Source organism: Malus sylvestris, chromosome 1, assembly GCF_916048215.2.
Source record: "Malus sylvestris chromosome 1, drMalSylv7.2, whole genome shotgun sequence".
NCBI classification, from domain to species: domain Eukaryota; kingdom Viridiplantae; phylum Streptophyta; class Magnoliopsida; order Rosales; family Rosaceae; genus Malus; species Malus sylvestris.
Genome location: NC_062260.1, coordinates 21718234 through 21745154, shown reverse-complemented (window position 1 = coordinate 21745154; position 26921 = coordinate 21718234). Strand labels below are relative to the sequence as shown.

At 39.5% G+C, this 26921-nt stretch overlaps 3 protein-coding genes and 2 pseudogenes across 5 annotated transcripts in view; all 5 read right to left on the bottom strand.

The window, feature by feature from the left end:
• Positions 1-132: 132 nt before the first annotated feature.
• LOC126619425 (heat shock cognate 70 kDa protein-like) overlaps positions 133-26921 on the bottom strand; it is a 93613-nt pseudogene continuing 66824 nt past the window's right edge.
• The window catches only part of LOC126619332 (heat shock cognate 70 kDa protein-like), a 105792-nt gene continuing 79861 nt past the window's right edge, over positions 991-26921 (bottom strand). The window contains exons 3-4 of one of the 3 annotated variants that reach the window (XM_050287688.1): positions 13436-13448; positions 991-1052 (exon numbers count right to left, since the gene is read on the bottom strand). The gene's annotated coding sequence lies outside the window, so the exon portion shown is untranslated. Of the gene's footprint in view, positions 1053-13381; positions 13449-26921 lie in introns of those variants that run through there. The other 2 variants (XM_050287697.1, XM_050287704.1) reach the window with 2 other exon arrangements.
• LOC126619501 (uncharacterized) lies at positions 1440-2353 on the bottom strand. Its single transcript, XM_050287899.1, has 2 exons — positions 1965-2353; positions 1440-1638 (listed from the first exon to the last, which is right to left on the bottom strand). The coding sequence occupies exons 1-2, from the start codon at positions 2298-2300 to the stop codon at positions 1624-1626; spliced, it is 351 nt and encodes a 116-aa protein (XP_050143856.1). The 5' UTR covers positions 2301-2353; the 3' UTR covers positions 1440-1623.
• LOC126619356 (heat shock cognate 70 kDa protein-like) lies at positions 13382-15553 on the bottom strand. The gene is made up of 2 exons (XM_050287716.1): positions 15284-15553; positions 13382-14815 (listed from the first exon to the last, which is right to left on the bottom strand). Exons 1-2 carry the CDS (start codon positions 15501-15503, stop codon positions 13452-13454), a joined length of 1584 nt encoding a protein of 527 aa, XP_050143673.1. The 5' UTR covers positions 15504-15553; the 3' UTR covers positions 13382-13451.
• LOC126619408 (heat shock cognate 70 kDa protein-like) lies at positions 16308-26192 on the bottom strand (annotated as a pseudogene).

Here is a 26921-nt window from a genome sequence, read left to right as displayed (position 1 = left end):
ATAATAGTGTGATATGCATGAAGAGGACGAGCTTCTCCACTTTGTCTTTCTTTGTCAAATTATGTTTCCCTTGGAATCCAATGTTCTATTCATGTCTGCATGAGCCATAATTCAAGTAAAGACCAGTCCTAATTAAAGACAGTAACACCAACTTTAGACTGAAGAGTCAAGATTAGGACTTGAGCAAACCCAGTGAGACAGGAAATATGGTTAATACAAGATATTTCGGTCTATAGCATGCGAGAAATTAACGTTTCTTACATCAGTCAACTGACTTTTAAATCAATGTCTCAATTCCTTCATAAGTTCTTCTGTCAGAGTTGAATGTGATCCCCTTCTTTTGGCCGGTGGACATGTCCTCAGCAGAGACATGCAGGATGCCATTTTCATCAATCTCAAAGCCAACATCAAAGTTAGGAACACCCCTGGGAGCTGGAGGAACGTCATTGAGTTCAAATGCTCCCAGATAGTTATTATCTTTTGTCATTCTACTCTCACCCTCATAAATGGCAAAAGTAACATCACGTTGGTTGTCATAGAGCGTAGTAAAACCTTTGATTATTTTGACCGGCTTCCTAGTGTTTCTTGGAATCACAACTGACATGACATTTTTTCCTTTAGTCCTTATCCCAAGTGATAGAGGGGTGACGTCCAATAGAGTAAAGTCTTGAAGCTTCAGATTTCCATTCCCACACAAGACAGCAGCATGAACAGCGGCACCATAGGCCACTGCCTCATCCGGATTGATGGCCTTGCAAAGCTCCTTTCACTTCAAAACCTCATGCAAAAGCTGCTGCACCTTGGGGATTCTAGAAGAGCCAACAGCAAGAACAACATCATGGACGCTGCTTATGTCCATGTTAGCATCTTCCAGACACTTCTTCACAGGCTCCATGCACTTGCCGAAAAAATCCATGTTGAGTTGCTCAAATTTAGCACGCGTAATAGTCAAACAAAAATCAACACCCTGATGCAAACAATCAATGTCAATGTCAGTCTCAGACATAAATGAAAGCCTCCTCTTTGCCTTCTCACATGCATTTTTTAACCTCCTAAGGGCCTTGAAGTTTCCACCAACGTCCACGTTATGCTTCCTCTTGAATTGCTCAGCACAGTGGTTGACCATTCTGTTATCAAAGTCTTCACCTCCAAGATGAGTGTCTCCAGCGGTGGCCTTCACTTCAAAGACACTGTCAGCTATGGTAAGTAGCGAAACATCCAAAGTTCCCCCGCCCAAATCAAATATCATCACATTTCTCTTGCTATACCAACCGGCCTTCTTGTCAAGCCCATAAGCAATGGCTGCGGCAGTCGGCTCATTGATGATGCGCATCACATTTAGGCCAGCAGTTGCACCTGCCTTTTTCGTAGCCTGTCGCTGTGAGTCGTTAAAGTAAGCAGGGACTGTGATAACTGAATTTTTCACAGTTGAACCAAGGTAGGTCTCAGCAATCTCCCGCATTTTCACAAGAATCATAGATGAGATTTCTTCAGCAGCAAATTGTTTCTCTACACCCTTGTATGTGACGACAATCATTGGCTTGTCAGAAGGACCTCCAATGACCTTAAAAGGCCAATGCTTTATATCGTTTTGAACACATTCATCTGTGAACCTCCTACCGATTATCCTTTTCGCGTCTGCAAATTGAGGACAGAATTAGAAACACAACCCAACAACCAAAACTTACTAAGAAATAGGTCATATGATTGAAATAAAAGCATATTGTTAAACAAACGGTGTTGTAACTATCCCAAATTCTGTCACTCTACTGTAAATGTACTACACCTTTTTAATTATCATCAAAATCATTATCTAAATTATAACTTATCATCAACACCCCACATTTTATAACTTCAAATACTGTTATAAATATTCAGAGAAAAATAAAAACTAATTTGAGAAATAAATTAATGGGAAAATGGTATATATGTAGATGGATACATACAGGAAGAGATGAACATACCGAAGATGGTGTATTGGTTGGGTTTTTTATGACCTGGTTGAATGCACCATCACCTATCAATCGCTCAGTATTTGTAAAAGCAACATAAGATGGAGTGGTCCTGTTGCCCTGATCGTTCACTATGATTTCTACATGATCATACTGCCACACCGCCACACACGAGTAGGCTGTCCCCAGGTCAATCCCGATTGCATGACTTGCAGCTTTGTCTTTTCCCGCCATTCTAAGCTGAGAAACTGGAAGAAGAACAGTACTAAGAAGAGAACTGAACGGCAGCAGAGTAAGAAGATCAAGATAATATATGTGCTTGAAAGTAGAAGATATTCTGGGGAACATAGAGCGGTCTGAGAGGTCATTCTTTTTCTTTTGGACACTTTTTGGTTCATTATCCTTTTTCTTTTGGACACTTTTGGTTCATTAAGTTCCAAATATAAAGTTGCAATGTATAGTAAGTTGTAATCTTCTTCATTTATGTTATGCTTGGGAACGAATAATCATTTATGTTTTGCTTGTCTAACTTCTTGTGCAAAAAACCTTGGAATCCAATACGTCCCCAAATTTTATTTTCTGTTGGCTGTTTATGCCAAATTAATGGGAAATATTTCATTGTACCCGAAATGCAGGATGATACACTACATGTCATCATATATATGGAGAGAAATTTTATTTTTCAAGTGTCTCCACATATATAATGACATGTGATGTACCATCCCGTATTACAAGCACATTAAAAAATCTCTCCAAATTAAAGTATATCAACCAAAGCACAAATTTTGAAACCTTTTGGTGTGCAATGCCTTTCCAACTTTACTACCTTTACTATCTAAAAGATTTTACTCTTATCATATTTTTCATACTACATTTGTATCATCTCTCTAATAGATAAGTGACTCCTTCCTTTATTAGAAAGATGGTACAAATATGTAAGTGTAGCATTACTCTTACAACCTTTACCTTCTTTCTTTCTTTACTTCCTTATAACTTTATGATGTAGAACAAATGGTCAAGTGGATTGAAGAGAAAATGGACTGACGGAAGACAAAGAGACGTAGTGGAAATTGCAGTTTTGGCATCTGAGCTCCAATTTGGGCGCATGATACCTTTTTGTAAAGAAAAGAACGTTGCAATTCAAAATTGTGTTTTAAGTTCTGTAATAAAAAATTGGACATTTCATTTTCCGTCTAAATAAGGTTGTTTGACTTTTGTTTAATTATCTAAGACTTTGAGTTGTCTTAGGAGTTGTAATTAGATTATTTAAGCCATTAGCTGCTTCCATTGTGATCATCTTTCAATCAATTAATCAAACACAACTTTTAGGATTTCTCTCAAATCTGGTGGATTCCAGACTATTGATTCTTCAAAGAATTACACTTATAATTCTTCAACTTTGTGTTACGTCACTTTATCTTTACTACATTTCCAACTTTACCTTCTTTGCTACCTTTACTACCTTATAACTTTACCTTCTTTTTTATATGAGAAAACTTTACAACTTTATTTAGTTCTACAAAACTGCGACAAATGATAGCTAGTATACATAGTTTAATATTTATTTGTGTACTGAACTATGAACAGAAAACAAAACGGCAGATTAGTTACACATACAGAAAGCGGAAGTGGACTTGCAGTGTTGCACATAGAAACCTAGCACAGATCTCAGTAGCTACGTACTCCTCCGAGAATTCTTCTGATTCGATGACCTTTTAAAGCAGCTTTGTAAAATTGGTGGATAGAAAAATAAGCTTTATCGGAGCGTGCAGAGGAACATTATCACCTACCAGCTGAGAAATGATAGAACAACTGTGGTTTTATGCCCAGTCACACACACATATATATATACTAGTTCATATGTTACAAAAACAACATAGCATGAAGTTGCAATTTCCAAGTTGAAATCAGGAGGATGGATGAGAAGCTCTTGTTAGAATGAAAATTTCTTAACCGTTTGTAACAAATGGATATGTTATACAATTGGTGCCATCTTATACAAAGTGGCAGTACTTTGTATCAAGGACACTTATGTAAATGAAAGAGTTAGTTAACACTTTAGAGATATGGTTCAATATTTGTTAATTAGTTGAAATGTGTAATTAGTTAGTTAGAGTGGCTGATGGTGACATGTGTAAATGAGTTATATATATACAACTATCTTGTAATTTTATCAAAGAAATGAAAAGTTATTCTTTTCTAAACATGGTATCTCTCGCCTCTGTCAAACGACCCGATCCTCTTTCTTTCCTTCGTCACTACGCTTTTTGCGACTCTTCAATTTTTTTCACTGCTAAGCTTCCATTTCTTGAAGCTTCTTGCATCTGAAATCCTAATTTCTTCGCTTCTCTTCCATGGCGACCGCCGCTTCTCCCTCCTCTAATTCTGGCTCTCACGCTCCTCCGATCGCTGATTCCAGCCCTAATCCTTTTTGTGCATCTCATACTGCTTCCATCACAATCCAGAACATTGGATCTCTGGTGCCGATCAAATTGACCACGACGAATTATTTAACCTGGAGTGCTTTATTCGCTCCTATTTTCCGTCGGTACAATCTTGTAGGCATCGTTGATGGCTCGATTCCTCCACCGCCTCAGTTTCTCACTGATGCAACTGGATCTCGTACTCTGAATCCGGCCTATGTTACCTGGTTTGAGAATGATCAGAACATTCTCATCTGGATCAACTCTACACTTTCTGATTCCTTGATTCCTTACACTGTTGGAGTTTGATCTTCTCGAGAACTGTGGGAAAAATTGGAATCACGGCTTGCGACTGCGTCTCAATCGCACATTCATGAACTCAGATCTCGTCTTTGAACTCTGACTAAGGGCGATTCTTCTGCTGCACGATTTCTTCAACAAATTGAAGAGATTATTGATGCTCTGGCCAGTGCCGGAGCTCCGATTGAAGATTCCGAGTTAATCTCTGTCATTCTTCATGGACTTCCCCTTGAATATGACTCGTTTGTTGATGCGATTCAATTTCGCCTTGGTTCCACGAAAATTGATAACCTCCATGGCCTTCTTCTCAGCAAGGAGATTCAATTGACGAATCGAAAGAAAACATCTTCGTCTTTGCCATTTCAAGCCTTCAATTCCTCTGCTGGTCTTCTTCCTACGCCGCCTTCTCAAGCTCTTTTGGTGGCTCAAGACTTCAATTCTCAAGGCCGTGGACCAGATCTCACCAATACTCCAGCTCGAGGTTCCGTCTCTTATCCTCGAAATTTTCAAGGTCGTGGTAACTTTCGATCTAAAAATTTTCGCCAAAATTCCAATTGACAAGTCTACCAAAGGTATAATCGAGGTGGCCGCTCCAATTTCTACTCCTCTGGCAAGAAGATTCCCTGCCAAATTTGTCACCAATTTGGTCATGAAGCCTTAGCTTGTCATCAACGAATGAATCCCCATTTTTCTGGTTCTCTTTCTCACTCTCATTCTGCAATGGTTGCCAGTACAACTTCTTCTTCGCCAACATGGCTTGTGGACTCTGGTGCTAGCACTCACATGACAAATTCTTATAATCAACTTCAGAATCCAAAACCTTACATAGGCCCTGAGCAAGTTTACATTGGCGATGGCAAATGTTTGCCAATTCTTCACTCTGGCTCTTCTCAATTACCTACTCTCATTATAATTTTCAGCTTCGCAATGTGTTACATGTCCCTGAATTGAAACACAATTTGCTTTCTGCAAATCAATTTCTCATTGATAATTGGTGTTCTATGCATCTTTATCCCTTTCACTTCACTGTGAAGGATATTTCTTCGGGGAAGATGCTCTTTAAAGGACCAGTGCAAAATGGTTTCTATCCTTTTCAACCTCTCAACTCTAGTTTGGTGAATGATTCTCATCATGCATTTGCTGCTTCGGTCAATGCCTCTAGGGATGTTTGGCATCAACAATCAGGCCATCCCTCTTCTAAGATCATAAATATGTTGACCTCTGCGTCTTGTATTTCTGTTTCTAGCAATACTCATTCTATTTTCTGTAATGGTTATGCATTGAGCAAGAGTTCTAAACTCCCGTTTGTTCCAGTGCCAAGTCGGACATGTAACCCTTTAGAATTACTTCACACAGATGTTTGGGGGCCAGCATCTGTATCTTCTGTTCATCATCACAAATATTATGTCATTTTTGTGGATGATTTTACCAAATACTGTTTGTTCTTTCCTATGCAATACAAATCTGATGTCTTTAGTATTTTTGTGAAGTTCAAGGCTCATGTTGAAAATTTGTTGTGCACCAAAATTAAAACTCTATGGTCTGATTCTGGTGGTGAATATTTGAGCTCTCAGTTTTCTAAATTTCTTGTTGAGCATGGCATTCACCATTAACTCAGCTGTCCTCACACTCCGGAGCAAAATGGTTGCTCTGAGCGTAAACATCGACATATAGTGGAGACAGCAAGGACATTATTGACTATTTCTCATGTTCCTCATATCTATTGGGATCATGCGTTTGCTACTGCAGTGTATTTGATAAATAGAATGCCTACTGCATCCAAAGCTTCTCCATGGGAATCACTATTTCACAGATCTCCGTCTTATCACACACTGAGAATATTTGGTTGCAGTTGCTTTCCTTGGTTGCAGCCTTATTCTACTTCAAAGTTGGATCCTAAAAGCAAACTGTGCATCTTTATAGGTTATAGTCTTAATCACAAGGGGTATAAATGTCTTGATCCTGTTTCTTAACGGATTTATGTATCCCGACATGTTATATTCGATGAGTCCAGCTTTCCTTTTCACATGCAAGTCTCTGCAACATCCTCTCCACCATCCCTTGTCCCTCCCCCTCCCTCTATTCAAACTCAGTTAACCTTTTCTACCACCATACCAGGTACTTCTCCTCCAATACATCCTCAAGCTTCTTAACCTTCTAATGTCTCTCTGATCTCCTCCTCTCCCATTTGTGCCTCTCCATCACACTCACATCCATCTTCCCATTCTCCTTCCCGGTCACATCTTCCTACCAATATCCATCCTATGCAAACCCGAGCTAAATCTGGCATCTACAAGCCTAAGGCTTTAATTGCAACCAAATATCTTATACCCTCTCATCTTTCTCATGACTTTGTTCCCACTATGTATCTTCAGGCCTCTAAATATCCACACTGGGTTCAAGCTATGCAGGATGAGTTTCTTGCCTTGAAGCAAATTGGAACCTGGTCTTTGGTTCCTTCCTCTCACTCCACCAATGTAGTAGGTTGCAAGTGGGTTTTCCGAATCAAACGCAAACTCGATGGTACAATTGACAGGTATAAGGCCCGTCTAGTTGCAAAAGGATTTCACCAGCAAGCCGGATTGGACTATACAGAGACTTTTAGTCCGGTTGCTAAACCGGTCACCATTCGAATTCTCCTCACTTTGGCAGCTCAATATGACTAGTTTCTTCATCAGCTTGATGTTAGCAATGCATTCCTGCACGGTACTCTCTTTGAACATGTGTTTATGCAACAACCACCTGGCTTTGAAGACTCTCTTCATCCCAATCACATCTGCCATCTTCACAAGTCTCTATATGGCCTCAAACAAGCTCCCCAAGCTTGGTATGACAAACTTCATGGCGCACTTACCTCTTTGGGATTTACTGGTTTTCAATCCGATCACTCCTTGTTTGTCAAGACAGATCCAATGGTGTTCATCTTAGTTTATGTTGATGACATTATTGTCACTGGACCATCTACGTCCGCCTGTCAACAAGTTATCACTCAACTTCGTTCTATGTTTCCTATCAAGGATCTTGGTGCTCTACACTATTTTCTTGGCATTAAGGTGAAGCGGTCCTCCAAGGGTATTTACATATCCCAAACTAAATACATTCTGGATTTGTTGAAGAAAGCTAACATGGATGGGGCAAAACCTTATGCTACTCCTTTGAGTACATCTAAGCTTGATCATACATCCCCCTTATTGGACAATGCTGCTCAATACTGATCTCTTGTGGGCGCCCTTCAATACTTAACCTGGACCCGGCCTGATCTTTCCTTTGCTGTGAATTTAGTCTGCCAATATATGCATAGTCCCCGTCACTCTCATTTTCAAGCTGTCAAACGCATATTCAGGTACCTTAAGGGCTCTCTTGATTTGGGATTATGGTTTCCCAAAACCTCATATTCTCCATCCATTACTGCATTCTCTGATGCCGATTAGGAGGGGTGTCCTCTTGACAGAAAATCCATTGGAGGTTTCTGCATTTTTCTTCGTTCCTCTCTTATTAGCTGGAGCGCTAAAAAGCAACCTATTATTGCTTGCTCATCCACTGAGGCTGAGTATCGATCTCTGGCCAATACTGCTGCCGAACTCACTTGGATTTGCAAACTTTTAGTGGATATTGCCTACAAATCACCTTCTATTCCACGATTGTGGTGTGATAATGTCTCTACTCTTTCTCTGGCCAAGAATTCGTCGTTCCATGCTCGTACCAAGCATGTTAAGTTGGATTATCATTACACTTGTGAAAAGGTTCGAGAGATTTCTGTTCATTATATTTGCACTCAGCAACAGGTTGCCGATATTTGTACCAAGGCTCTTGCTAAGGACCGTTTTCATTATCTCAGATCCAAACTCTCCCTTTGCACCCCTCAGCTCAGTTTGAGGGGGGATATTAAGGACACTTATGTAAATAAAAGAGTTAGTTAACACTTTAGAGATATAGTTCAATATTTGTTAATTAGTTGAAATGTGTAATTAGTTAGTTAGAGTGGCTGATGGTGACATGTGTAAATGAGTTGTATAAATACAACTATCTTGTAATTTTATCAAAGAAATGAAAAGTTATTCTTTTCTAAACACTTTGTGTATGGACCTTTTCAAATTGAAAAGATTACTCTACACAGATCAGTGCATTTCCTTAGTAAATGGTGTCGTCTAATAGATGCATGATTTCATCTCTTCGTCAATCAGTGTCTTAGGTTTGATATAAACCCAAGTCAGTATAGCAGTGAGATATGCATCAAGAGAAGGAGTTTCTCGATTCTGTTTTTCTCATTTTTTTTCTTTGTCAAATTCCAGTTGTGTCTTGAGAGTCCGAAAATTGCAGTGCTTCAACTTCGTATTATAGATTCTTGAATTCTAGAAGATGGACGCTTACCGAACTACAAGCACAAGAGCGAAATTTTGTCTTTAGGACATCGCATTTGTGCAAGCCTCAATCTCCAAATTTGTAGTCATTCTTACTTTCTCTCTAGTTGTTTACATTAATCTTGTACACAATTAGCGTTGTGATTTCTTTATGATTATCATCATTAGAATTATTTTATTATTCTCATACTTTCTGTTATTGTTCCAACGGCTCTATCATAATGGAATAACAGAGAGGTTGGATGAGATCACCAGAGCATGAGTGAGAAGCTCGACCATAGAAAATACGCTTCCCCTGTAATCCAATGTCTATTCAGTCTGAAGCATGCTGGAGAAATTAGAAATGAACGTTTCTTGCAGTAGTCAACCGACTTTTATATCAATGTCTCAATTCCCTCACAAGTTCTTCTGTCACAGTTGAAAGTAATCACCTTCTTTTGGCCGGTGGACATGTCCTCTGCAGAGACACTCAGGAAACCATTTTCATCAATATCAAAGCAAAGTTTGAATTTAGCAGCTCTGGCAGGAGCAGGAGAAATGTCATGGATGTGAAATCCACCCAAAACGTTATTAAGGTTGATGAACTCTCGCCCTCATAAATTGAAAATCTGGCCACAGCTTGGTTGTCAACCGAAGTAAACAAAGTAACGTTCTCTTTTATCGGAACTCTGGTGTTTCTTGGGATCACAACTAGCATGAAATGTTTATCGTCAGAACCACTTTCCCACCTTGTCTTAGTTGTCTCCACCCCAAGTAATAGAGGGATGACATCCAAGAGTGCAAAGTCTTGAAGCTTCCCATTTTCATTATTCTCACTCAACACGGCAGCTTGAACAGCTGAACCATATGCCACAGCTTCATCTGGATAAATGCCCTTGCACAGCTCCTTCCCCTCCAACAATGTCAACGTCAGTCTCAAGCATATATCAAAGTGTTGTGCTAGGATAGCACCAAACCTTATGGAACCAACTCAAGTTAACCCACAGGAAATATATCAAATGGAATGCAAGAACAAATTATAAAAGAACACCAAGATTTTAACGAGGTTCCTCAACAGTCAGTGTAACTGGAGTACGTCCTCGGAGCAATAGGAGCTCACCCAATAATCCACTATCAACCAAATGGAAGTTTACAAAGTGTTGGCAATCTCACAACCCAAATAACCCAATACACCCAATAACTCTCACACACCAAAGAAACAAATAGAGAAAGAAATATAATGAATAATTTCTTCTCTATACATATAGCACAAAGCTATTACAACAACAACTACTTTGGTGGATAATTACTAACCAAATGAAGCAGCAACTTCTTCTTTGCTTTGGGCTCTCTACAACTCTCCTTGCTCTCGGCAAAAAATGAGCTCTCTAACTGACAATGAGCTCTCCCTTCCTTATTTCTTCTATCGGGAAAAAAAAAACCCATAATTATGGCTTTGAAAAAGCCAGAGAACAAGCCACAAAACAAGGAAACATAATCATGTTGTCCTTTTTTTCTTTTGATTTGTTTAATAGCCAAAAGCTTTTTTTATATTTTTGTTCTCCACTTGGCCACTTGGCCACTTATTCAACACAAAGCCTCCTCTTTACCTTCTCACATGCATTTTCCACTAATGTCGACTTTATGTCTCCTTTTGTTTTTCCAGCACAATTATTCACTATTTTCTTATCAAAGCCTTCACCTCGGAGATGAGTATATCTCCAGCAGTGACCTTTACTTCACAAACGCTATATGCTATGGTCAGTAGTGAAAAGGCCAAAGTACCCTAACCCAATTCAAATATCATCATATTTCTCTTGCTATATATACCAGCCAGACTTCTTGCCACGTCCATAAGCAATCGCGGCAGCAGTCGGCTCATTGATGATTACTTATTACATTTAGGCCAGAACAGGCACCGGCCTTTTTTGTAGCCTGTCGCTGTTATAACTGAGTTTTTCACAGTTGAACGAAGGTAGACCTCAGCAATATCCTGCATTTTCACAAGAACCATAGATGAATTTTCTTCAGCACGAAATTGTTTCTCTATGCCGTTGTGGGTAACAATGGTTATTGACTTATCAGAAGGAGACCTTGGATTGCCAATGCTTCATATCATTTTGAACACATTCATCCCTGAAACTCGTACTAATTAACTTTTTCGCATCTGAAGAATATTGATGCAAAATTTGAAAAAAAAAAGACCGATAAGGAAATGTAACAAGGAAATGGTGTTGTAACTGGTAACTATTCCGAATTCTGTCACTATATACCTTTCAGTTACTCAAGCACAGTGGCTAAAGTGTATTACACCTTTTCAAATTGTGCACAAGTGTCATTACCGAAAACTATGCATCTCTCTCTCGCTCTCTCTCAGAATCAGGTTCATCCTCTACAAAGCCATTCCTCCAATCAATCCCTTACACTCAGCCGTCAATGTCACCTCGATTTTGAGCCACGCCAAGTGGTTCCTCTACGCCATTGCCATGGCTCAGAAGAATTACAACATGGAGTTTGAAACAAACAACTTGGAGTTTGAATTACAATATATTGAAAAAGAGTAATGCAGATCTTATAAAGGAACGAGCATTTTCATGAGTTGCAAACAGGACAGAAAGAACAATTTTATCTCTGTCAAAATAACCAGCATATCATATCAATGTCATAAAGCACGACCAGCTAGCAAGCATTTTCCTATCAACTGCCTCCTTCCCCCAATTTTAATTCAGCTTAAAGCAATACAACCTGCGCATGATGGAGACTTCGGCTCACCTGGCATTAGTAACTATCAAATTGGTATAACGCAAATTATTTCGTACCTCAGCTTCTCAATTCCTTCAAAAGTTCTTCTGTCACTGTTGATTGTAATCCCTTAATTTCTTTTTTGGCCAGTGGGCTTGTCCTAAGCAGAGACAGCCAGGACACACCATTTGCATCAATTTCAAAGCAAACGTCGAATTTAGGAACATCCTTGGCGGCTGGAGGAATGTCATGGAGTTTAAATTCACCCAAATAGTTATTATTCAAAGTTGTTTTGCTCTCGCCCTCATGAATGGGGAAGGTGATGGTACGTTGGTTATCACAGATAGTAATTAAAGTCGTCTGCTTCTCCATGGTAACTCTCATGCTTCTTGGAATAACAACTCCCATGACATGTTTTCCTAAAGTCTCTATCCCAAATGTTAAAGGGGTGGCATCCAATAGAGTGAAGTCTTGAAGCTTCCCAGTTCCATTCCCACACAAGACAGCAGCATGAACACCAGCACCATAGGCCACCGCTTCGTCCGGATTGATGCCCTTGCAAAGCTCCTTTCCCTTGAAAACCTCCTGTACAAGCTGCTGCATTTGGGAATTCTAGAAGAGCCACCAGAAACAACAACGTCATGGACACTGGTTATGTCCATTTTAGCATCCCTCAAACACTTCTCCTCAGTTGTTAAAATTTGGCCCGGGCGATATTTATATAGAAATCCGTAGCTTGATACAAACAATCAGTTTCATCTTCTACAAAAGACTTGAATGAGTCTCCTCTTTGCCTTCTCACAAGCATTCCTTAACCTCTCAAGTGCTCTCGAGTTTCCACTGATGCCAAACCATGTTTCCTCGTAAACTCCTCAACAGAGTAAATCACCATTCTATTATAGTCTTCACCTCCATAGGTGACTGTCTTCAGCAGTGGCCTTCACTTCAAACACACACCATTCCCTGTAGTAAGTAGAGACACATCTTAAGTAGCACCACCAAATCAAATATCTTGACGTTTCTCTTGCTATACCAAACGGGTTTCTTGTCAAGTCCGAAAGCAATGGCTGCCACAGTTGGTTCTTTGATGATTGGATGACACTTAGGCCAACCGTGGTACCAGCATTTTTTGTAGCCTGACGCTGCGAGTCAGTGAAGTAAGCAGGGACTTTGATCACAGCATTCTTCACAGTTGAGCCGAGATAGGCCTCAGCAATCTCCAGCATCTTTACCCAAACCATGGATGAGATTTCATCAGGATAAAACTGTTTTTTCTTGACCTTCATGTGTAACCACAATCATGGGCTTCTCAGCTGGACCTTCAGTGACCTTGAATGGCCACAGCTTCATATAATTTTGAACAGAAGGATCACTAAATCTCCTTCCTATTAAACACTTTGTATCTGAAAATAACGCGTTAACAGAGCTCAGCATGAGTGCGCGTATGGAGTAAACAGAGAACATCCTCAAAGAAATTATGTTTCCCATGGAATCCAATGTTCTATTCATGTCTGCGTGAGCCATAATTCAAGTAAAGACCAGTCCTAACTAAAGACAGTAAAAAAAAACTTTAGATTGAAGGGTCAAGATTAGGACTTAAGCAAACCCCGTGAGATAGGAAATATGGTTAATACAAGATATTTCGGACTATAGCATGTGAGAAATTAATGTTTCTTACATCAGTCAACTGACTTTTAAATCAATGTCTCAATTCCTTCACAAGTTCTTCTGTCACAATTGAACGTGAGCCCCTTCTTTTGGCCGGTGGACTTGTCCTCAGCAGAGACATGCAGGATGCCATTTTCATCAATATCAAAGCAAACTTTAAATTTAGGAACACCGCTGGGAGCTGGAGGAATGTCATTGAGTTCAAATCCGCCCAAATAGTTATTATCTCTTGCAATTCTACTCTCACCCTCATATATAGGAAAACTAACATCACTTTGGTTGTCATAGCACGTAGTAAAACCTTTGATTATTTTGACCGGTGTTCTAGTGTTTCTTGGAATCACAACTGACATGATAAGTTCTTCACGAGCCTCCACCCCAAGTGAGAGAGGGGTGACATCCACCAGTGCGAAGTCCCCAAGCTTTCCAGTTAGATTGCCACCACTCAAGACAGTAGCTTGAACAGCGGCACCATAGGCCACCGCCTCATCTGGATTGATGCCTTTGCAAAGCTCCTTTCCCTTGAAAACCTCCTGCAAAAGCTGCTGCACCTTGGGAATTCTAGAAGATCCACCTGCAAGAACAACATCATGGACGCTGCTTATGTCCATGTTAGCATCTTCCAGGCACTTCTTCACAGGCTCCATGCACTTGCCGAAGAAATCCATGTTGAGTTGCTCAAATTTAGCACGGGTAATAGTTAAACAAAAATCAACACCCTGATGCAAACAGTCAATGTCAATGTCAGTCTCGGACATAAATGAAAGCCTCCTCTTTGCTTTCTCACATGCATTTTTTAACCTCCTAAGAGCCTTGAAGTTTCCACTAACGTCCACGTTATACTTCCTCTTGAATTGCTTAGCACAGTGGTTGACCATTCTGTTATCGAAATCTTCACCTCCAAGATGAGTGTCTCCAGCGGTGGCCTTCACTTCAAAGATACTGTCAGCTATGGTAAGTAGCGAAACATCCAAGGTTCCCCCGCCCAAATCAAATATCATCACATTTCTCTTGCTATACCAACCGGCCTTCCTGTCAAGCCCATAAGCAATGGCTGCAGCAGTCGGCTCATTGATGATGCGCATCACATTTAGGCCAGCAGTACCACCTGCCTTTTTCGTAACCTGCCGCTGTGAGTCGTTAAAGTAAGCAGGGACTGTGATAACTGAATTTTTCACAGTTGAACCAAGGTAGGCCTCAGCAATCTCTCGCATTTTCACAAGAATCATAGATGAGATTTCTTCAGCAGCAAATTGTTTCTCAACACCCTTGTATGTGACGACAATCATTGGCTTGTCAGAAGGACCTCCAATGACCTTAAAAGGCCAATGCTTTATATCGTTTTGAACACATTCATCTGTGAACCTCCTACCGATTATCCTTTTCGCGTCTGCAAAATGAGAACAGAATTAGTTGCACAACCCAACAACCAAAACTAACAAAGAAATAGGTCATATGATTGAAATAAAAGCATATTGTTAAACAAACGGTGTCGTAACAGTTAAAATATATGTTTAGGGTTTAATTCTCAAATCTGTATTCTTCTCCATCTAGGAGGAAATATTTATATACATACAATCCTAGCCAACTAGGAAATACAATCAAATAATTAATTACATTCCTAATTGAACAAGGACTCAAGTCAACAGTAACTATCCCAAATTCTTTCACTCTACTGTAAATGTACTACACCTTTTTAATTATCATCAAAATCATAACTTGTCATCAACACCCCACATTTTATCACTTCAAATACTGTTATAAATATTCAGAGAAAAAGAAAAACTAATTTGAGAAATAAATTAATGGGAAAATGGTATATATGTAGATGGATACATACAGAAAGAGATGAACATACCGAAGATGGTGTTGGTTGGGTTTTTTATAACCTGGTTGAATGCTCCGTCACCTATCAATCGCTCAGTATTTGTGAAAGCAACATAAGATGGAGTGGTCCTGTTGCCCTGATCGTTCACTATGATTTCTACATGATCATTCTGCCACACCGCCACACACGAGTAGGTTGTCCCCAGGTCGATCCCGATTGCATGACCTGCAGCTTCGTCTTTTCCCGCCATTCTAAGCTGAGAAACTGGAAGAAGAATAGTACTAAAGAAGAGAGCTGAATGGTAGCATAGAAAGAAGATCAAGAGAATATATGTGCTTGAAAGTAGAAGATATTAACATAGAGCGGTCTGAAAGTTTTTTCTTTTTCTTTTGACACTTTTTGGTTCCCTAGTCTTTTTCTTTTGGACACTTTTGGTTCATTAAGTTCCAAAATTAAAGAAGCAACAGTAAGTTGTAACCTTCTTCATTAAGTAATCTTCTTCATTAAGTTCCAAATCTAATAAGACTACATAATTAAAAAAAATGTGATTTGGATTTAGTTAAGTAATCTTCTTCATTCAATTGCCAAACGGAAAAATTAATCTATTTCGTCGATTTGTTTGAGCTTTTACAATGAGCTTGATCAAGCTCAATGAATTATGTTCATACGCACACATAAAGCAGATTGGATGCCTGAAAGAACTTCATTTTCAAAAGTAGATGCAAAATAAAGTCATTAAATTCTTATTTATGAAACACAATTTATAAAATTGACATTTTGTTTTACAAAGATTTGGATTAGATTATCAGCAGTTGCTAAACCTTGTCACAGTAGTATCATCGATCCTATAGAACAGTAACATACCCATTTCTGTTGTCTTGCAACAAACATCTTGGAGTTCTGACTTCCAACGTACTAAAGAAGAAAAAGAATCCTAATCTTGTAATGACTCAAGAAATTTCATGAAACAGAGCAAACATGACACATCAGTTGTTTATCTATGTCAAATTTTTCATTAAACCCGTCTCGTGCACTGAGCTGTAGCAAGATCACAGAACTCAACACATGATTTCTTTCATAACAAAAACAACCAGCACATAAAATGATGTTATGATGCATGACAAGAAAGCAAAAGGAGTGCCTATAAACTATTTGCTTCCTCTAATTTTTCGATTAAGCCCAAAGCAACACAACCAGGGCTAGCGCTTTGGATGCTTCGGCTCACCTGGCATAAACAAAACCATCCGACCTTACAGCTAAACATGTAGAGTATCAAATTGATTACATAACGTATATGCTAGTTTCAGCCTTTGTATGCCACAAATTATCATTTCTTACCTCATCTTCCCAATTCCTAAAGTTCTTCTGTCACTGTTGATTGCAATCCCTTTCTTTTGACCAGTGGACGATGGTGTTCCAAAAGGGGTGGTTTGGTGGTGGAGAACATTGGAGTTTGGAGGTTGGACATTTGATCAGGAAGTGAAAGTGGGGCATTCAGGAGTCCCAGGCGCAGACTGTACGTTGTGACTGGGGTGAGATGGGATACAGTCTCGGATAATCTGCCATGGGAGAAGAACTCCAATTTGGTAAGTGAAACTGTGAAAACTCATAACACCATTTGCAGCTGTATTTTTGTTATGCAATCGCTCCCATCTATTCAACTGAAACTTTGTCTTTGTCCAACATTTATATTCCAATAAAGATAAAACGACTCCTCCAAAAATTAATTAAAGCTGGTTTATAATATATGTCCTAATTCAGTTATAGGACTAGGCTTCTTAATTAGTTCACTGCCTCGATACCTTCTGAGCTCCTTTTGTCTTTATCACTCATAATTGAAATCCCTTTTCTCTGGCCGGTAGACTTATCCTCAGCAGAGATACAGTTAGAGCTGGTTTGGTATTGTTGTGTTTAAAAAAAAAAACTGTTTCTGTTATGCTGTGAAAATTAGCAGCTGTAAAAAAAGCAGTAGAGTGTTTGGTAACTTTTTTTGTAAAAGTGTTTTTTTTTTTTAAAAAAAACATTGTTTAAGTGTTTGCTAAACTTTTATATAAAACTGCTGTGACGATGTTAAATGACGAAAAAATGTATGATATTAGATGTTATACTTTTTTATTCATAATGTAACTCTTGCTAGAAGCATCCAATTTTCTCTCTGCCCCCTCTTCCCCTTTCCACATCTTCCATACCCTTCTCCACACCTCCAACCATCCCCCACCGTAGCACCCTCGAGACCAAGATGATCTCCCCAAATTTGATAATTTATTTTCTAAATTTGGCCGGGCTTGATTATGTAATTGCAACAAAAGCATATGCAGATTTGGTGATAAGAAGGTTTGGAGTGTGAGGGTTCAGCGACTCAAAGTTGACGAAGCTAAAAAATTCGAGAAGGTGTGAGGGTTCAGCGACACCAAGGGCTACGGCTTCATCACCCCCTAAGATGGAAGCGAGTATTCACCAGTCATTGATCAGATTCGACGGCTTCCACACTGTCGCTGAAGGTGAGTCCATAGCAGTAGTTTTGAATTTGGCAACGGTTGTGGATTCGAGAGAAAATACAGGAGGTGGGTTGCGGCTATGGTGGGTTGCATTCTTGAAGGGTGAAAATTAATGACCAGTGGGTTCGGAGAGGTGGTCATGGTGTTAGTAGGGGGTAGGTGTGGTGGCTGGGGTGGTCAGAGTTGGTGGGTGGGTGGGTGGTGTTTAGCAAAGAGAAATTGAGGACATTACAGAGATGGAGGACAAGGATGTCCTTTTAGTTAAAAAGGTGGGGGTATTATTGGTCTTTAGAAAATTTCATTAAAACTTCACTGTAACTCTGCATGCTTCATTTTGAAGCAGTTTTCTGCGGTTTTTGAAAGCTCGGTCAGAGTAGCTTCCTGATTTCTGCTTTTTATCACCGCGCTTCAAGAAAAAGCAGCTTTATTTTTCAGTTACCAAACGTTTGAAGGATCCAAAATTTAAAAAAAAAACTGCTTTTTAATTAAGCACCGCAATGCCAAACTGGGGCTTAGAATACTGTTGGCATCAATGCTGAAACAAACATTGAATTTAGGGCTGGTTTGGTATTACTGTGCTTTGAAAAAAAGCTACTGTGAGAATAAGCAGCTGTGAAATAAATCAACAGAGTGTTTGGTAAACTTTTTTGTAAAAGTGCTTTTGGAAAAAAAAGCAATCTGATAGTGGGTCTTTTCATTAAAGGAGCACTGTAGCTCCGTGTGCTTTGAAAAAAAGTCAGTTTTCCAAAGTTGTAAATAGCAGCTTCAACTTTTTCCTTTGATTTCAGCTTATTCTCACAGTAACTTCCAAAATAAGCCTTTTTTTTTCAGTTTACCAAACACCTAAAACCCTCACAGCTTTTTTTCATGGATGTTTTTTTTTTTAAGCACCTCACTCCCAAACCACCCATTAGCAGCGCCCTTTGGAGCTGGAGGAATACCCTTGATCATAAATTGACCCATAAAATTATTATTTTTGGTGTTTGTACTTTCACCCTCATAAATGGGGAAATTGATGGACACTTGATTGTCATAGAGAGTAACTTAGAGTTGTGTTCCTCTTGATGGGAATACTGCTGTTTCTTGGGATGACAACCCACATCTCGAAAAACTTTTCCTCAGTCCCAACCCCGAGCAAGGAAGAAAAAATCAATAATATCGGCGATATATCGTCGATATTATCGGTTTTTAAGGGGATCGATATTTTTATAACTATCCAAATGGGTTTCGTGATAATATCGCGATATTATCGATAATATCGCGATATTTTCGAAATTATCGCGATAGATTTGGAACTGGGCACTCGGAGAAGAACGCCGGAGATGGATCTATGCGAACTCGAGCCGATTTCGTCCCAAAAACCTTGCAAAAACACGATTTTGAACTTAAATTTCACATATAAGCTCCAATGTGGAACAGAAAGAGGTAAATCGAAGCTTACCTAACCGGAGAAATTCAAGAAACTCGCCGGAGTTCCTACGTTCGCCGAGTTGCAGGGACGAGAATGAGAGGGAGAAAGACGAGGTTGATGATGACGATGGGTGTCTTCCTGAAGCAGATGCAATGGTGTGCGTGTGTGTATGTGGGTCTCGGACTCGGTGCAGAGAGAAATGAGAGTTTCCAGAGAGACGACGCCGATGAGGCTAAGGGAGAAGAGAGATCGACAGATCTCTGTGCGTGTGTGTGGGAGAAGGGAGAAGAGAGATCAACAGATCTCTGTGTCTGTGTGTGGGAGAAGGGAGAAGGGAGAGAAGAGAGAAGAAGATCGAGAAAGACTGAGGAGTCTCTCTGTGGGTTGTTGTGTGTGTGCGTGTGTTGTGTGCGTGTGTAATGAGAAGAGAGAAGAAGGATCGAGAGAGACTTGTGCGTGCGTTGTGTGCGTGCGTGTGTTGTGTGCGTGTGTAATATAATCAGAAATTCAACACCACATGCAACTGCATGCCCATATGCCTTTTTTTCTTTGAGAACAATTTTTTAGGAGGAAAGTGTATTTGGATTTAATACCTTTGCTGGTAAATTTTAAATTTAAAGGTGTGAAAGATTCTCTTTTCTTCTTGGGTACCCCTCATTATGAAAGGGGTTATATCAATTTTCTTAAATAATAAAAAAAAACAGTAGTATCTACATTAAGGGAGTGGGGGAGTGGACTAAGCATCACAATGGACTAGTAATAATATCCTTCAAACTTGTTTTTAATGAGAATCGAAATTAAAACCTTACAGTTACCAATGTAAAAGAACAATTATTATAATTTTTTTTTAAACAAAAAAGAAGAAGAGAGAAGAAAAGATAAGCTCGCAGAGGTTGAAAGGGTGAACCCAGTAACTGTCACTGGATTCATAACATGTGTGCGTGTGTGGTGGCGTGTATGTGTGTGTGTGGTTGGGTCACCTCAAATCAGTTAAATAAACATCCTTTAAATCCATCATGTTTGCCAGCTCGCTATATAATCAACTTGATAATGTTAAATCCATCATGCAATACATTTCCTTTCAATTTTTTGTGATAAACTAATAGATAATTGACTAAATAAACATCCTGCAAAGTTTCAATAAAAATTTCCAAGTTTTTCTTACAATTTCCGTGGTTTCCATGTAATTTTTATCGATATCGATATTATCCCGATATTTCCGTGTTTTCGAACTACCGATATTTCCGATATTACCGATATTTTCTTCCTTGACCCCAAGTGACAGAGGTGTGACATCTAAGAGAGAAAAGCCATGAAGCTTCCCATTCACATTCCCACTCAAGACTGCAGCTTGAGCAGCGGCACCATACGCAATTGCCTCATCCGGATTGATACTCTTGCACAACTGCTTCACCTTGAACATATCCTGCAATAGTTGCTGCACTTTGGGAATTCTAGAAGATCCACCGGCAAGAACAACATCATGGACACTGCTCACTTCCATATTGGCATCCTTCAAACACTTCTCTACTGGCTCCAGACACTTGTTAAAGAAATCCAAATAGAATTTTACGGCTTAACTTTTATGTATTCCATAATCCTGAATAAAAGGACATACAATCCTTGTTATAAAAGGAAACAAAAAATAATAAAGGACACAATATCCTTCCTGAAACATGACTCTAATAATTACAAAATATTTACATTCCCTTTCTCCAAAAATATAGACTCACGCCAATGTTCCCCCTCAAGTTGGAGCATAGATGTTATACATGCCCAACTTGATAAGTAAGTCATCGAACCTCCTACTACACACATCATGAGTAAGGATATCCGCAAGTTGTTCCTTTGAGTTCACGAACGGTATTGACACAATCTTCTTTTCCAGCTTTTCTTTGATAAAATGTCTATCAACCTCAACATGCTTGGTCCTGTCATGCTGTATCAGATTCTCAGCTATTTCTCTAGCAGACTTATTGTCACAATACAATTTCATCGCCTCTTTCTGTGTAAAACCAAGACCCCAAAGCAACTTTTGTAGCCAAAGGATCTCACACACACCATGTGCCATACCCCTATACTCGGCTTCGGCAGAGAACCGTGATACCACATTCTGCTTCTTACTCCACCACGTAACTAAATTACCTCCAACAAATGTGAAATACCCATATGTAGACCGTCTGTCAGTAACATCACCTGCCCAATCAGCAACAGTAAATCCCTCGATCCTCATATGTCCATGATGTTCATACAAAATTCCCTTTCCCAAGGCAGACTTCAAGTATGCCAAGATTCTCATTACTGCCGCCATATGATCCACACTTGGTGAGTGCATAAACTGACTAACCACACTTACGACATAGGCAATATCCGGACGCGTGTGAGACAAATAAATCAGCCTCCCCACTAGCCTTTGATATCTACCTTTGTCAACCGGTTCCTGATCTGGATAAATCCCCAATTAATGTTTCTCTGTGATGGGAGTGTCCACAAGTTTACATCCCAGCATGCCTGTTTCCTTTAATAAATCCAGAACATATTTACATTGAGATAAGAAAATACCTTTAGATGACCGGGTGACTTCCACTCCAAGGAAATATTTCAAATCTCCCAAATTCTTCATCTCAAATTCAACGGCAAGACTTTTTTCTAATTTCATCATCTCATCCGAATCATCACCTGTTATTATCATGTCATCCACATAAATAATCAAGGCCATCACTTTACCACTTCTCTGTTTCACATATAACGTGTGATCAGAGTGACTTTGATAATACCCAATCCTCCTCATAACTTGAGTGAATCTACCAAACCATGCATTAGGTGATTGCTTAAGCCCGTAAAGTGACTTTTGCAACCTACATACTCCGGTTTTCCTTCTGGCATTATACCCCGGAGGAAAATCCATATATACTTCTTCTTTCAGGTACCCATGAAGAAAAGCATTTTTCACATCAAACTGTTTCAGTGGCCAATTCAAATTTGCAGCTAAAGAAATAAGGACTCGTACTGTATTCATCTTCGCTACTGGAGAAAAAGTTTCCTGATAATCAACACCATAAGTTTGTGTATAACTCTTTGCTACTAACCTTGCTTTATACATGTCCACTGATCCGTCTGCCTTGTATTTAATTGTAAAGACCCATCTACACCCGACCGGTTTTTTTCCTTTCGGTAGCTCCGTTACCTCCCACGTATCATTCTTATGCAGTACCATCATTTCTTCATCCATTGCAGCAGCCTATTTAGGATCCTTCAAGGCCTCCTCAACTCGGGTTAGTGCTTGGATTGCTTCCACATTATTCACCCAGGCTTGACCTTTTGGTGCAAGGTTCGAGCATGACACATAATTAGCTATTGGATACTTCACTTTTCCTTTAGGAGAAAACCTGTCAGGAGGAACACCACGATTTTGCCTTGGCGGCAACTTATACGTACTCATAATATTATCCGGATTAGTTACATGAGCATTAGTTTTACTTACCTCAGGAATATTCAGAGAAGACATTTTGGGTGGCACTATTGAGCTAGAGAGAGGGGGTACGGGTTCGGGTTCAGCAGACTCCTGCCGATACTCTGCATCATACTCGACAGACTGTTGCCGAGAAGCATCAACTGTTTCGGTGCTTGGCAGCTGAACAATAGTCCAATTTTTGACAGGCTGTTACCGAGAACCCTCACTGTCTTCACTGTATTCATTCTTGACAATCTCTTGCCGAGAGCCTTCACAATTTTTGTTTTCAACACACGCTCCCCCTGAGCTACATAGTACATTATCTGGTATCTCCAACCACCTAAGATCACCATTAGTATTCTCCTCCTGGTGATCAGAAGGTGATGGAATCGAAGCATAAAAATACTCGGATTCCGAGAAAATAACATCCATGGTCACATACACGTGGTGAGTTTCAGGGTGGTAGCACTTATACCCTTTCTGTTGGGGAGTAAACCTAAGAAAGACACACCGGAGAGCACATGGATCTAATTTACTACAATGAATCTTGTGAATATGAACATAGGCTACATATCCAAACACACGAGGAGTGAGAGTATTAGTGGACACTACGGGAACAAATTCTGTCAACACTTGGAGAGGTGTACGAAAGTCCACAACCCGGGATGGCATACGGTTAATCACATACACGGCATAGGTAACGGCTTCAGGCCAAAACCGTTTAGGTACGGATGCACCAATAAGCAAGGCACGAGCAGTTTCCAAGATATGACGATTTTTCCTCTCAGCAACCCCATTTTGTTGCGAAGTATGCGGACATGTAGTTTGATGAATAATTCCACGATTTTGTAGAAACCGAGATAACTCAGAATTTATGTACTCTCCACCATTGTCAGAACGCAAAACTTTAATATCAGAAGAATACTAAGTCTTAACCATCTGTTGAAACAAACGAAACACATCACAAACCTCACTTTTATTTTTCAACACATACAACCACGTCATACGAGTGCAATCATCCACGAAAGTAACAAACCACCTAATTCCTGTAGTAGTACTAACAGGGGAAGGCCCCCACAGATCAGAGTGTACTAGCGCAAACAGAGAAGATCTTCTAGTCATACTTGGAGGGAATGAAGCACGATGACTTTTGGCTAAAATACATACTTCGCATTTCAATTCTGAGTCTTCAATACCACTGAACATATCAGGTAATATATGTTTCAAATAACCAAACGATGCATGCCCCAAACGACGATGCAATAACAATACCTTATGTAGATTACTATTACGTGATGCATGAACCAAATTAGCTCTTCCAGGAACCACGTCATCCACATAATATAACCCCTATCTCTTAATGCCACGCTCAATGATCTCTTTTGTCTGAATATCCTGAAGCAAGCAAAAAGAAGGATATATTAATACAACACAATCCAATTGTTCAGTGACTTAAGGTATATACAATAAGTGATGGGACAACGATGGAACCAATAAACAATTATGTAAAGGAAGAGAAAGAGAGGGTGTAAGAGACATTGTTCCCGCTCCAACAACAACAACAGTAGTACCATTGGCAGTTGCCACACACTTTCTATAAGGATCTTTCATGGATTGAAACAAAGTTCTATCATACGTCATATGATCTGTTGCATCGGAATCTAAAATCCAACTGGTATTGGTCATTGTAATAACACCTGCACATCAGTCTCTACACACTGCGCATCACAGACAAAACAGCAAGTACGCACAACCACACTGCACAAGCATTGCTCACGTCACAGCAAGCAGTAAAAAAAACCAAGGTAGAATGGGAACAACCCACTTGATGAATTAATTCTTGCTGCTTGATTGCAGCAGCAAATACCTTTACTTTCTTTTTCTTATTTTTTTGTGTTTTGTTTGTTTTGGTCAACAAAGCAACAACCAATCAAGGCAATTACGAAACAATTGCAGACTGCAGCACTAGAAGATCGCGGCAAAGAAAACACGCTCACGAAATTCACACAATACAAAAAATAAGGTGGTAGCACATCACAACTTTCCACGCAACAACTCTAATTGGAGAACACAGTCAATACCGTAGCAGCCTCAAGTATTTGTATGGTAGCAGACAAGCAGCAAACAACTACACACTGCAAGTCAATACACGGTACACTTAGAAAAGCACAACACCACACACAGCAGCAACAAGATCACACTGCTGCAAATCCAATATACATGGCCTGATCGATTTCTGCAACAAGCAGCGCAAGAACAAGTCGACCAAACACAGCAGTGGAAGAAAATATTGTTTTACAGTTTCTAGGGTTACGGCAATCTTGGCTCTGATGCCAAATAGAATTTTACGGCTTAACTTTTCTATATTCCATAATCCTGAATAAAATGACATACAATCCTTGTTACAAAAGGAAACAAAAAATAATAAAGGATACAATATCCTTCCTAAAACATGACTCTAATAATTACAAAATATTTACATTCCTTTTCTCTTAAAATATAGACTCACGCCAATATATTCAGTTGCTCAAATTTGGCACGGGTGATAGTTGTATAGAAATCAGTACCCTCATACATACAGTCGATTTCAATGTCAGTGGCTGAAGTAAATGAAAGCCTGCTCTTTGCTTTCTCACATGCGTTTCTTAACCTCCTGAGTGCTCTAGAGTTCCCACTCACGTCCACATTATGCTTCTTCTTGAATTGCTCAACACAAAAATCCACCATTTTGTTATCTAAGTCTTCTCCTCCAAGGTGAGTGTCTCCAGCCGTGGCCTTCACTTGAAACAAACCATCACCTATGGTAAGTAGTGAAACATCTAAAGTACCACCACCTAAATCAAATATCATCACATTTCTCTTGCTATACCAACCAGCCTTCCTGTCAATGCCATAAGCAATCGCTGCAGCAGTTGGCTCGTTGATGATACGCATCACATTTAGGCCAGCAATGCTGCAAGCATTTTTTGTAGCCTGACGTTGTGAATCATTGAAGTAAGCAGGGATAACTGCATTCTTCACAGTGGAATTGAAGTAGGCAAATCACTTTAAAAAGTGGCATCATTGAATCTCCTACCAATTAACCTCTTCGCATCTGCAAATAAATGACTAAATTAAAAACCATTCCCAGAAAGAAAAACAGCTATGAAGCAATAGATCATATATCAAAAACAACACAATGACTTATTTGCTTTAATCAAAAGTGTTATCCTGCAACGATAGTTTCAATCCAACTTCATACTGTTTATACTTGTAGCTTTTTTTGTTAAAAAATATATTTTGTGAACATGACCATAAAAAATAAGCATTTAACCATTTTCCATCAAAATACTGCCAAATTAGTAGCTCATAAACGAGGATCTAACCGAAAATGGAGTTTGTCGGGTTCCTGATGACTTGGTTGATGGCTGAATCACCAACCAATCGCTCAGTCTCTGTGAAGGCAACACAAGATGGAGTGGTTCTGTTACCCTGATCATTCACTATGATTTCCACATGGTCGTTCTCCCACATTGCGACACACGAGTACGTTGTCCCCAGATCAATCCCAATTGCGTTGCCTTCTGCTCCTGCCATTCTCTGCACGGGAACACGACAAAGAAGATAGAGAGAAAAAAACGATTACAGTGAGAGTAATACTAGTGGGGGACTAGGGAGAGTAAGTCTGGCTAGTTTAGCGGAGAAGAGAAAGAGTTCAGAGTGGTGTCTATTATAACTTAGATCTATACTTGGGTAGGAATAATCATTTATCTTTCGCTCTCCAAAGGTTTAGAGGTTTAAAAATTTGGTCAACTAGTCTCAAATTTATTTTCTGATGACCCGTTTTAGAGAGATTTTTCTATGTACCCAAATGTATTTATATAATTGGAGATGTTAGACAAATAGGAAATTAGTTAGACTTGAATTGTAATTGTACTCCTAACCTGTAGGAGGAGTTCTTGTTATACAAGGATTTATAATAAGAACTCCTTGTTAGTGTTGGAGAATCCACTTAGAATTCTCATAGGCTAGGTTTTGTAATTACCGGGCCTTGAATATTTGTATTCCAAGTCAATTGACTTGTAAATACATGTACCTTTATGAGATTAATAAAATTAAGATGTTACAATTCTACATGGTATCATTCCTATTCCTGGTAAAAACTCTAGTCTTTCCAATATATAATTTTTCCTAATTCCTACCCGTGCCTTGACACCCCTTTCTTGCCGTGCCTTCCCCTCTCCAATGGCCACTGCACCTTCTTTCTCCTCCAACCCTACTGGTTCCTTCCTCTCTGGTATATTTCATACGTACATATGCATTGGA

Coding starts and splice junctions, on each gene's coding strand:
- LOC126619501 (XM_050287899.1), bottom strand. CDS start 2,300: ATGTTCCCCAGAATATCTTCTACTTTCAAGCACATATATTATCTTGAT.
- LOC126619356 (XM_050287716.1), bottom strand. CDS start 15,503: ATGGCGGGAAAAGACGAAGCTGCAGGTCATGCAATCGGGATCGACCTG. Junction 14,816..15,283: donor CCCAACCAACACCATCTTCG/GTATGTTCATCT, acceptor CTCATTTTGCAG/ACGCGAAAAGGATAATCGGT.